The 12057-nt window shown below is 44.7% G+C and overlaps 2 protein-coding genes across 6 annotated transcripts in view; one reads left to right on the forward strand and one right to left on the reverse strand.

Annotated features, from left to right (window-relative positions):
- The first annotated feature begins 555 nt into the window (after positions 1 to 555).
- On the forward strand, positions 556 to 9455 carry LOC141958811 (poly(U)-specific endoribonuclease-A-like). The gene is made up of 6 exons (XM_074901709.1): positions 556 to 4197; positions 6120 to 6231; positions 7442 to 7563; positions 7651 to 7763; positions 8365 to 8518; positions 8936 to 9455. The coding sequence occupies exons 1-6, from the start codon at positions 4069 to 4071 to the stop codon at positions 9191 to 9193; spliced, it is 888 nt and encodes a 295-aa protein (XP_074757810.1). The 5' UTR covers positions 556 to 4068; the 3' UTR covers positions 9194 to 9455.
- Positions 4077 to 12057, reverse strand: part of LOC141958809 (lactosylceramide 4-alpha-galactosyltransferase-like) — a 38918-nt gene continuing 30937 nt past the window's right edge. For 4 of the 5 annotated variants that reach the window (XM_074901706.1, XM_074901705.1, XM_074901704.1 and 1 more), the window contains one exon: positions 10310 to 11908. In XM_074901706.1, the coding sequence (XP_074757807.1) occupies positions 10772 to 11869 (1098 nt within the window). In that variant the 5' untranslated portion in view covers positions 11870 to 11908 and the 3' untranslated portion in view covers positions 10310 to 10771. Of the gene's footprint in view, positions 4584 to 10309; positions 11909 to 12057 lie in introns of those variants that run through there. The other variant, XR_012633352.1, reaches the window with a different exon arrangement.

Here is a 12057-nt window from a genome sequence, read left to right on the forward strand (position 1 = left end):
CTTTTTAAAATAGAATGTTGCTCAAAGGATCTCTGAAGGTAAATTTAAAGAATATGTTCAATCAAAACTTTTTTGCAGGGCTCCATGTGACCCATTTGCAATACATGTTTTTCTTGCTTTGACACTGTTGACTTGCTCATATGATTCACCACTGACACTTTAATTCTCTTCATGTCTTGAGTCATTTCTGATTTATAGCAATATAAAAGACTTCTTGAAGCGTTGTTTTGGATAGAATGAAGGTTTCATACAAGAAAATCACTTGGAAAAAACAGACACACCATGTCAGTGTTTCATTTGATGGAGATGTTAGATGCTTTTCCTCTAGCTACACTGCTGGTGCATTGGAGTTACTATCGCAAAGAGCCTCCCCCAAAGGTTCTTTCAGCTCTTACAAGTGCAGAATAAGCGTCGGTATTGGGGTGGTGCTTTGTGCAAGCAAACACAACCAAGACTCCAACTGGACAAAATCCAATTGGCCAGACTTCTTGCACAGAAATAATTTATTCTATGTGAAAGCAGAAATCTAACAACTTAGTGATTTCACCACAGGGACACAATTGAGAATTAATGATAAAAATCTCTGTTCTGAGTCATACCTGCAATTGTATTGCAAACCAGAGCGTAAATACACAGTATTCTTTTTCAGGGAAACCCTACCTAAATGCTGTGTGTCATGGATTTGCATGAAGATGTTGGGCTTCTTCTCTTTGAAGTTGTCTCACCTCGTATGTGTAAGCTAAGTTTATGGACCTTTTCTAAAGAAATGCTGTCCAGAAGGAGTTTTTACAAGATGACTATTTAAGTTGTGAGACAAGTTCATTGCTTTGGCAGGGATATATTCTTCTTTATCCTGATCTTCAGTTGCAGTGTGTACAGGTGCTCTGCTCTGTTTGGAAACTAAAGGAAAAACAAAAAGAAGAGGAAAAGTCCATGATGACATTGCGGTATCGCCCAGCAGAGAACAAGGAGAGAAAATGTTTTTCTTTTATAGAATTAAGTTATTTTAGAGTTTTGGGACACATTTTCTGGATGCAGGAATATTTAGTAGATTTATTGAATAAATATGAAGATTGAAATCTGTAGGTATGCTCCTGCTGTAACCCTCTCCTGAGTAGACACCTTGAGCTTGCCTCCATGAGCTCATGTGATATTCCATAACATTTCTAGAGGAGGAAAGATCAAACAGAGCCCTGCAGTGCTTTATAAACACAGGACAAATCTGTCAAGAGCAGACCAAGAGCAAGGAGTAGGTACTGAAGGGATGACAGATTTCCTGTATAGGTGACTTTTACCCAAATACATACATACTAAAATATATGTATATAAAATACTACATATATGGAAAAAAATATTTTAAAAATAAGCTGACATTCCCCCCCCCTAACATTTCATATCTTGGATGTTCAACAGACAGCAGATACCTATCTGTCACTGGTAGTTACTTCCAGAGTAAAAACTGTATTAAAGATAGTATGGCAGTGCTCAAACGGATGGGGTAAGCTGATGCAGAGGAGTAGGCAGCAAGAGGGTCCAGAACTCAGGAGAAAAGTGATCCAATAAAATTAGGTCAGTTCAAGGTAACATGAATGAAGACTTTAAGTTTGAAAAACATCTCTGTTACTGTTCTGTGAATGTGCTGATCCTGTTCTTGGGACTTCAGCTGAGCTGGTGAGATGAACAATTTCCTGGTTAGTGTTGGTTTGCAAGCCCTTTTGAGAAGGAATTGCTCTTCTTAAGATTTGGGAAAGAATGTGGAGGTACCGCTGCAAATAAATAAAAATGCTGCCGTTGGTGGCTTCTGTGATGTGCCATGAGGCTAACCCCCCGTGAAGTGGAGCAGGTGTCTCCTTTGGGCTGCACAGCCAGTGTCGATAATGCGGTGCCACAAGCCACGCTCTCTGTATAAGCAGAGCCTGGGATTTGGGCACGGGCTGAATACAGCTCCTCTGTGATAGGAGCCTCCTTCTGCTCCACTGTGAGACCCATGCCAGTACTTCTTCCAAGCAAAAAATCTTCCTCTGTATCCACCTTTAACCCTAGCAACAAGCGTAGCCTTTGTCTCCCATATACCAGAATTTTTAGTCCTTTTCCTCCATTTGGGTATTGACACCCATTCAAGCCCAGGTCCAAATGCCAGTGATCTTGTAGATTTCCCATCAACAACGATCTCAGAGTATCAGAGAGCCTGAGCAAAAACGGTGTCAGTGCCTCCAGCGTTACTGAGGTACACGACATCTCGGATTCCCAGTCGCAGGCGGACTGAGGTGTGGCAGCCAAGAGTCACGGTTGTCTGCCCTGCCCACCTGTAGGAGGTTGCTTTCCCCACTCTAATGCTGTGTATAATATGAATATCATACATGTTCTTTATGCTCTTCACCTGCTGCAGTATATCCTCTGGTGCATTACTATAAACTAGCTGCTTTTGGCTCTTAACTCAGAGAATTCCTTTGGGAAACAAGCTCTCAAGGAGTTAGGCACAGATTGCTTATGCGTGTCAGGATTTTAATCTTAGGCTATAGGTGTATAGGCTGTATAAGTTCCATCTGACAGTTACACAGGCAGTTCTGGAGAAAAAGGATTGCTTAAGAATGTGAAAAAAAAAGGTCTCAGTTCTCCAGGCAGTTGGCTACTTTCTGTTTCTTTCAATATGGATCTTAGACCAGCAGTTTCTGAGTCAACCACGAGGTGCAGTCCAGGACAGGAGAAGGCATATAAAATTTTACTGTACTGCTTCTAGACTATTCTCCAACTATTTGGTTAATGCTCTCTTTTCTCCTGTGACTTCTATTACCTCCCTGCCAAGGATGGGGCAGGTGCCCACCTGGCTCACTTTTTGCTCTTCCTGGGTCTCAAGCTGCCTCACATCAAGGCTGCCACGTCAGAAGACTGTGACCTTACCACAATATTTCCTTCCTCTTCCTGTTAAAGAGCATGGAGTTTGCCACTGGCAGGAGGATGCAGAGAATATCTCCATCCTGGCGAGAACAGAAGATGTCTTATCATTTAGGAGGCTCAGAGTTGGGCTGGAAGGTTCAGTCTAGGAGAACCAGCTGTTAAAATCACGGCAAGTTGCCCAAATGGCTATTTCAAATAAATGCCTATTGTTGACAAATTTCTACACTTCTTTTTCTTTTCTTGAGAACATCTGCTTTGGAGGAGAAATGAAAAATTATCAAGCGGTTCTTCTCTGGGCTTTGATGCATGTGCTGGTTTGTAACCAATTAATTCAGCTGTCAGTCATTTAAAGATTAATCCACTTCCCTTTCTTCTCTGCTCCATTCTTTGTCTTGACTTTATGTGTTAGTGTGGACATAATGCCCCTGAAACTGCAGCTACCTTTGGGTGGTTCATCACAATAACAACCCCTCCTAAATCTTATTGATAGACTTCTGAAAACTGTACACTGTTATGCAGGACAGAATTCCATTGAAATGAGGAAAGGATCAGCCTGGGTAGGTCTGTATGTGCATCAGAGATCAGTGCATCAGGAATTTTATTGTATGCAGACACTGTGTTTAGAGTCTTAGTCAGTCTTTAGAGTCTTTGTCACCCTAACGTTATGCTAGGATAACCACACGTGTGGGTGAAGGAAAGCATCTTTAGTGTGGAGTCTTGCAGGAAAAAAGGTAGGAAGAGTGTATACGAGTATTGCTAGAAAAGCATCATAGAGAGAATTCGTTGCTTCCTGTTTTGTTGTGCACTGTTGCTGCACACCGGTAACGATCTCCAGCTTGCCCCTGGTTTGTACACAGAATCCTCCTGAATGAAACACCACAGTCTTCATTTTTACTTCAGGGCAAGGAAAACCACAGGGAGGCTTATTAACAAGAACTTTGTTAAAATATATGCTAGAATAACCTTAGGGGAGGCTCAAGTTTCCTTACAGGTCACCTGCAGTCTTTAGATAGGAACATGAACTGTAAGCTGTCTGGTTTGAGAGCAGCACTGGCAGAAGGGCGTGGGGAGAAAAGAAAGCTCTCTTGCTGACAAGCCTGGAGCCAGCACATGGAGTGACACGAAGACTCTAGAAGTGACTTGCTGAAATAACCACATGTGTCTTTTCTGATGTGCATTTTTTCTGGATTTCTTGACAGGAAAGCCTTAAATCATGAACTTTCTAAACTGTTCAGTGAGATGTGGGATATGGATGTTAACCGCCTTGTGCCTGGGAAGGACTACACCATTGATTTGCAGGTAACCAATTGCTAAGTCACATGAGAATTAAGGGCAGTATGGTACTATAGGAAGAGGTGTCAACTGCCTTTTGATAAAACAGTTGCCTGTGCTTTGTCATCTTCACTAATGGCAGAGGCAGGACCTCCTCATGATGAAGAATCACTTAGGAGAAGGAACAGTGCAGAGAACACATTAATGGTCCACACCACCTGGGCGTTGATTACAAGTGGAGTCTCTCAGGTGTCTGTCTGGGGTTCTAGAACATTTAATATCCTTATCAGTGACCTGGAGGAGGAGGTAGAGTGCAACCTTTCCAGTTTCGCAGGTGACAGCAAACTGTGGTGATAAAGTTGGTAAGTGCAGGCCTTCTCTTCAGCTGGACCAAGGCAGGCTGGAGGAGTAGCCTAAGGAAGGAACATCATGAATTTCACAAGGACAAATACAACCAGGACAGAATGCCAAGAGAAGCTCTGAAATTTCCATCTCTGGAGGTTTTCAGGACCCAACAAGATGACACTCTGCGCAATATAGTCTGAATTCAGTGCTGACCATACTTTGAGCAGGACTAGAGATGTCCTGAGGTCCCCTCCACCCTGGATGTTTCTGTGTGCATGACTTCTTGTGTGTATGGTCTGGGTGACCTTCAGTGAGAGGGAGGGCAAGATAGGTCCCAAGTCATTCTTGGAGGAATAAGGAAGGAACTTGAGGAATTTCTGGGTGTCTCCTGAAGAGTGTGGAGTAGCACAGAGGTGTGGGTGAGGAGGGTTTCAGGGTGGCTGCTACCAGCCCCAGGGAACTGTGAGGGAGAGTGGGTATCAGATTTGATGAGCAGGCATTTCACTCCTTGCCAGCTCAGCGTAGTGCAAACGTGGCCACGGGTTTTGGCCACAAATTGCAGCAGGCCACTAAATATTCAGTATCCAATTCTGTTCTCACACAAGTGCTCAAACACATTATTTCAATGTTGCTTCATATTATAAGACACAATTTTCCATTGCTGACAAACTTGAAAAAGGGGTACCTACTTCAGGCCAAAATGTGTGTGGGGAAAACATCTCCCATATGATCTCTCCATTTCTCAGAAAAAGGCTCTAGTTACCCCTTGCCCATGTTAACAAACTGCTACTCACCTTTTCTCCTCTTTCCTTGAGAATGCCCTTTTTGGAACAGAAATTTGAAAATTATCACAAAAGCCTCCTTTCTATTTCGGATGTGCTTATTGGTAACATTGATTAAAATTCCCTTAAACGTGGCCAACCAGTCCTTGAAAACTCCAGAGCACCAGGATGCACCAATCCAAAGCTGATGGAGCTGCACAGAACTATCTCGGCACCCCTGGCACTGGGGCAATGGCTGGGGCTGCAGTCGTTAGGTCAGAAAACAAAGGCTGCGCCTGAGGAGCCTGCTCAGGACTTGGATTGCTTAAGCATTATCATGGAGGAGAGGAGAATTACACTGGCTAGCTTGGGGAGCAGGAACTCGGGAGAGAAGCAACCCCTCCACTGCACTGCATGGCCTCATAAACTATATGCAGTGGGTCTGTGGGTTACAAATGAACAGAGAAGGAAGGTGCCCAAATCTCTTTTCTGTGTATTTGTGGTGAGAGGGAGCCTTGGCTCTGTATTACTTCTCTTTATCCTTTGTGATGCATATATTATAGCATAGTAGCACAGATCGTTACTGATCAGAACTGAGCTATCACAGTCATCTCTGAAAATGAGTCAACAGAGAAATTCCAGGCTCCTACAGTGTCAGAGATTACACCTTTTTTTCTTTATGCTGGCAGTTCTTCCGTAATGTCTTCTCTTGTTTTGTAGGAGGGCCATTCCTAACAAAGAATCCTGATGGCATTATGGGTTTTGTTTTATTACAAAGGCAGGCACTGTCTTATCTAAGGACATCTTACTTCTGTCACTGTTTTACTCTGGTGTTTCTCCTAGGGAAAAGCAGGTGCTGCTCAGCGAGGTGACAGTGCTGTCCAGGACAGCGCAGCCAGACACCTGTTTCACAACGTAAATGAAGATCGCCTGAAGAGCATAAAAACTTTTGCAAGTGAGACTTTTTGTTAATGGTGGAAATGACATGAAGAATATGTGTTGGTTTTCATATGGTCGCCCAAAATAAAACACCGTATATAATTTGGATGGTGGTGAGGATCATGATCCCCGTCATTTGAAGGCTGTTTCTACATTTGCATGGAGGCTGCCTGCAGCCTCAGCCGGAACATCCTTTTGTACTTTAGCCAAAATCTGCCTTTCTCTGTGGTTCTTCTACTACAAAGCAAAATGGATGAGCCTCTTGTCATTGCTTTGATGTTATTCCACGCACTGAAAAAGACACCAAAGTCATCTTTCCTCCATTGCACACAGCCTCTAGTCCCTTCAGATAGCACTAGGTCCACAGCTACTTCTTGCATTTCTGATGGGGGCTATACTTCAGGCATGTCTGTGAATGTACATTTCCTTCCCTGATTTTTCTTTTCCCCAGACAGAGTCACATTAAGCTGATCAAAGAGCCAGCATAATAGGCAGCACCGTTTTTCTGTGCTCCCCCCACTCCAATCTGAGCCACACAATCCTGTGCAGTGAGGGCAGCTCCGGTACCCACTGAACCCTATACTAGGTCCCTTCAGCTCACTAACCTGGCAGGAAATGACTTCGGGTTTTGACCTCAAGTACTTTTCTACCAGCTTGGTGTGTTGAATCAGGCCCCAGAGTCCACTGAGTGTCAGAGCACAAGTAGATGAAGTGATGGGAGGGAGCAAGTGGCAAAAAAGGATGCCAAGGAGAAAATAACCCCATCTGCTCACTGGCCACATGCTCAAGCCCAAGCCCAAGTCATCTCACGTAGGTTTATGCTGTATTATTTCTCTACTGAAGTAATACCCATAAATCCTTCTGCTACCATAGCTCATGTTCACAAAGCCTATACCTGTAATTTTGGTGGTCAGATAGGATTTGTTTTGGTAATATCATTCCTGCCTCAGCACCTGGTTCCATAAGGAAGCCCAGTAGCGAGCTACTTATTGTAAAAAGAAGTAGAGCAGTGGTCTGACCTTGAGTCACCTCTAGACCTACACCCAACAGTGCACCTGAGAATGAAATCTGACTTACAAAGGAACATCTTTCTCTAAGGACTGTCAAGGCATATTATGTGGCATCTTTTTTTAAAAATGGCACTCTAATGGCTGGATCACAGGTATGATTAGGTGTAGGGCCTGTTCATCAGTATGAACATGCTGAAAGTTTCTCTTTTTCTGCAGCCTTTATTTCCTTACTGGACAACTATGAGACATCAACTGGTGTGGCAGAAGTAGTGACTCCAGAAGAAATAGTTGAAAACAACTGTTTTCTTGATGCTATCTTAGCAACAGAAGTCATGAAAGTGAGTAACACAGATCTTGTTTAGTCACTGAAAATGCTGAATTAAAAAGTAAACTGTGTATATGTATCTTGGTTTTCTATCCTTCAGCGAGCTCATGAATATCTGCTTAAAAAAAACCTAGCCAAGCCCAACCTTGCCGATTTCAAGTACCAGCTTTATGACATCTGGTTCCAGCTCTATGCCAGGAAAGAAGGAGACAGGTATGTTTGATGGATATGGCACTGATAATCCCTACCCTATCCCGATTTAGGTCAATATAAGCCTGAGTGCCATCTGTTGCACCCAGGACTGGAAGATGCCCTCAGAGTACAGCCTAAGTCAGGTGCTCATTGCTCCCACGCAGACTGTGTTACAGATCAGATGCTGACAGTACTGACTCCTGGGGTACAGCACTGGTGAACTGCCTCCACCTGCACTTTGTGTCCCTCATCACAGGCCTTCAGCCGCAGACATTCATCCACTTCTCTGCCCACGTCATCCCCTTTTCTAATTCATGAGTTTGTCTGAGTCTGTCACGGGAGACAGTGTCAGAAGCCTTGCTAAGATCTGGATAAGCAGCAATGATGCATCTGTAGCATTTACTAGCAACCTTCATCATCAAATACAAGTTTAGACTTCATGGCTGGATTCCACTGCAAGTTTTGTGCAAATTAAGAAAGAAAACCCAAAAAATCCAGACAAATAAAAAAACTGCTCATGAATCAACCTAAGCAGCATGTGCATCTTCTTGCCTTTTACATCCTCTAATTTGAACTATTTAAACACAAAAAACCCTAAATATTATTCTTTGGTTTATTACAGACCTGATTCTTGTGGTTTTGAACATGTTTTTGTTGGAGAAACACGGCGTGGTAAACAGATCTTAGGTTTGCACAACTGGGTGCAATTTTACCTTCAGGAAAAGCGCAACCAAATTGACTACAAGGGCTACGTCACTCGGAAGAACAAATCCAGGGTAAGAACAAGCAGGGTGCCTTTGCAAATAAAAGACAAATGTATCCAGAGATAAAAGCTGCAGTAATGAATCAAGGCACAACGATGCAATCACAGGCTCAAATGTTTTGAACCTAATTTGCCCACGTGTATGTAAGCAAAAGAAATACTGCCCTCAAGTCTAGTCTATTCTTTTGCAAAAGCTATTTAAAAAATTAGTGCTGGTGTTTACAGAATCGCAATGCTGCTGAAGCTTAACTGAGATAAATGACCATGGATGCTCCAGAGGACAGGGAAAGAGCTGTGCTCCAGCTATAGCAGCCTGGCACAGAAGGATGACTGAATCTTGCAGTGCTCTCAAAAATCTGGAGTTGGAAATTGTATCTGTCTGGTCACAGCTGTGCTGGAGACTGTTCTATGGTTTTGTTTATGCTTTCAGCCTGACAAAGATGACCAAGTTTTGAGCATCCAGTTCAGCTGGAAGGGCTCAGTCAAGCCCATTGGAAGCACCTTTATTGGTGTCAGCCCAGAGTTCGAATTTTCCCTTTACACCGTCATTTTCCTGCTGTCTGAAGAAAGAGTCACCCGTGAAACAGTGAAGATAGAGGAATATGAGCTACAGATGGTTGTTTGCCGCCATGGGCACCACATTGGAACAGCATATCCAGTACTCCTCAGCACCAGTGGTGAAGACTAGTATCAGAGTGATCAGACGTTTCTTTTTGGAAGGGGGGACATGGGACCAGATGGCAGAGTAAACTGATGTGTTGTTTTATACGACTGGTTTTCAGTAAAAATTGATGACTCGCTCGCTTTTGGTCTGCAACAGAGTGCTTGATCACTCGTGTGCTGTGGCTCAGTGTCTGACAAACTTTGAAACATACTGCTGCTCATATTAAGGGCTGGATCAAACTTTCAGCAGCCTTCCTTTGTGCATGAAAACACTGTACTTCTCAGCAGACAATGGAATTTAGGGAAAAGCCGTATTAAAATTGATACACATACTTCTCTTATTTGTTACTTACTGCATACCTGAAAGAGTAATAACCACACACTGCTTACACTTTGCCTTCCAGATAAGAACCTTGATTTAGCACAAGTAGCACTACAGTACTTTTTTTTCTGCTCTCCTTATTCCGTAAGGGGTTAATTTCAAAGGCATTTTTACAATTACAAAGCCCTGGACACACATTCAGATGTGAGAACGGCCATCAGATCAACAGCAGGTCTGTGGCCCCACTGGCTTTGCCCAGGTTTGCTAGAAGCCACAGTTGGCTTTCTCTCACCTAACTTTACAACTCCGTGGTACAGGCCCCTGTGCTCCATCGAGGCAGCGACGCCCACGGTCACTTACCCGCCTGGGTAACCTGCATTAGGGTTAGAAGAAAGGCCCTGCAGCGCCCAATGACTACAGCCCCAGTGACAGTTAGGAGACGTCTCTGGGGACACTGGTCCTAGTCCTGGACCTGGTCACTGGTCCTCCTGCTGATGCGGGCACGTCTGCCCCTGTTCTTGCACAATGAAAGGAATGTAATGCTTTTCCTTCTCATACCAATGCAGAAACAGGCAGATGCTGAGACCCTCTGAGAGTGTGACAAAGTCTGGTTAGATATGCACATCCCACAAGCATTTCTTTAACCGAGCAAGTATCTTTACTCACACTGGTAACACAACTGCTTTTTTCTTCCTGAAAATGACCATAAAACTCAGCCTATTACTGTGGAATGTAAAACAGTAGAAAAGATCATTTGAAATAAAGTACTTTTGGAAAGAAAGAAAAACTGTACACTGAGCCACACAGAGATTTAAAATGTTTTACGTTTCTTACAGCAGTTTTCACATACTCCCCATATACTTCACCACCCAGGGAATTTGGTCCTAAGCTCCAGTAACCCGTGGCCTGTAGCACTGGCTAGCATTTATTTACAGAGTTAGCAGCGTTACAGAGAGCAAACCAAGGATGCCTACAGCTGCTGAAACAAGACGAGAGGCTTTTCAGGCCTGATACACAGGCAGAGCACTTGAAAGAACAGCAAAGAGGAACAACTGATAGTCACCGATGAACAGGTTCACCTTCCCTGCAGCCTCACGGGCTGCTGAAGGATCGCAAGAGTCTGAACACAGGCTCTGGTGTATATTTGAAGCACGTAGGATGTGAGGCAGGTATGAGAAGTGGTACAAAATCACTGATCTGTCACACAGAATACCTGCTCCGAGGGCTAGACACTGGGTCCATGGAAGGTGAAAGCCACTCCCTGCAGCCCAGGGCCACAGGTCAGGCTGCAGGCCTTGACTGCGTGTCAGAGTCGTTCTTCATCTTCACAGATGTGGCAGGGCAGAACTGAGAATAGAGCTGAGCCAGCAAAGCCTGCGACGTGATCTCTAGCCTTGTCCCATGGCTCAGTTTGTTCCACACATGCACTGCATAGGTGTTTTTAAGGAGCCTGTGAAGCTCCGAGGAGCTGATGGCTTCAAATAACTTATGCCAGTCCTCCCAGCAAAAGGGATAAAAGGCTTCTTGGGGAAGAGCACTCACTCCTTTGCAGCTCATAGTGTTCTGGATGTTACTGATGGAGCACCACTTCTTGAAGACACGTGTTAGGAGGTGTGGGCCCTGGTGTGCCCAGATCCAGCTGTTGTAGTTCTCCACAAAGTCCTTCATGCAGAGCTCCATGAACTTGTGTTTGGGCTTAAAGGACAGAAAGGCCCCGTTCAGTACGTCCTGAGACTGCATACCGAGGGCATTGGTGAGGTTCTTTAAGTTCTTGAGCACAATGAAGTCTGTGTCCAGGTAGATGCCACCAAATTTCCACATGATGGCAATTCTGCAGGCGTCAGACAGGACAGGTAAGAAATAAGGCTCCCAGCGCTGCTGAGCCTGCAGGTACCACTTTGCCAGAGGTGTTCCAGAGAAAAGCTCCCGCAAGTCCAGGGGCTGGAATTCCACATTGGGGAAGGAGCTCAGCAAGGAGAAGGACCAGTGGTTGGGTAGCGAGGCGTTACCGTTTGCCAAACCTTTCATGAGCACCATGACCCTTGTCCCAGGGTGTGCCCGGGCCGCTGACTCCAAAGAGCACACGAAGAGGTAACTCGGGTTTGTCCGCTCCGAGGTCTCCACAAAAAACACATCCCCTGGGGAAGGAGGGGAGCCACGGGCAGCAGGAGGGGGAAGGGAAGGCAAAACCTGTTCATGCCTGCTTTGTGTAGAGAAGTTGTAGAGCTGGCCCTCAGCATCCTGCCCAGTTCTCCAGTAGAACATGACAGAGGCAAAGAACACAAATAAAACGGTGAGGATAAACAGAGCCCCAAGCCTGTGGCTCAGCAGCACCATGTTCGGTTTTAGCAGGCAGCTGGGCATCCTGGACAGTCTCATCTCCGTCAGAGCCTGCTCTCCCTGGACAACCGTCGTGATCTGAAGGGGAGGAAAGAAAAAAACCAAACTGACAGGCAAGGCAGCAGACCAGAAGCCTCAGGACAGTGCCACAGCAGAGCTGAACACTCCTTCAGGGTAGCAAGCTTAAATTACACCTTTTGGTTATGTCTGAAAGAGTCTCCTGGCTT

The sequence above is a fragment of the Athene noctua genome, chromosome 3 (genome assembly GCF_965140245.1).
Source record: "Athene noctua chromosome 3, bAthNoc1.hap1.1, whole genome shotgun sequence".
Classification (NCBI taxonomy): domain Eukaryota; kingdom Metazoa; phylum Chordata; class Aves; order Strigiformes; family Strigidae; genus Athene; species Athene noctua.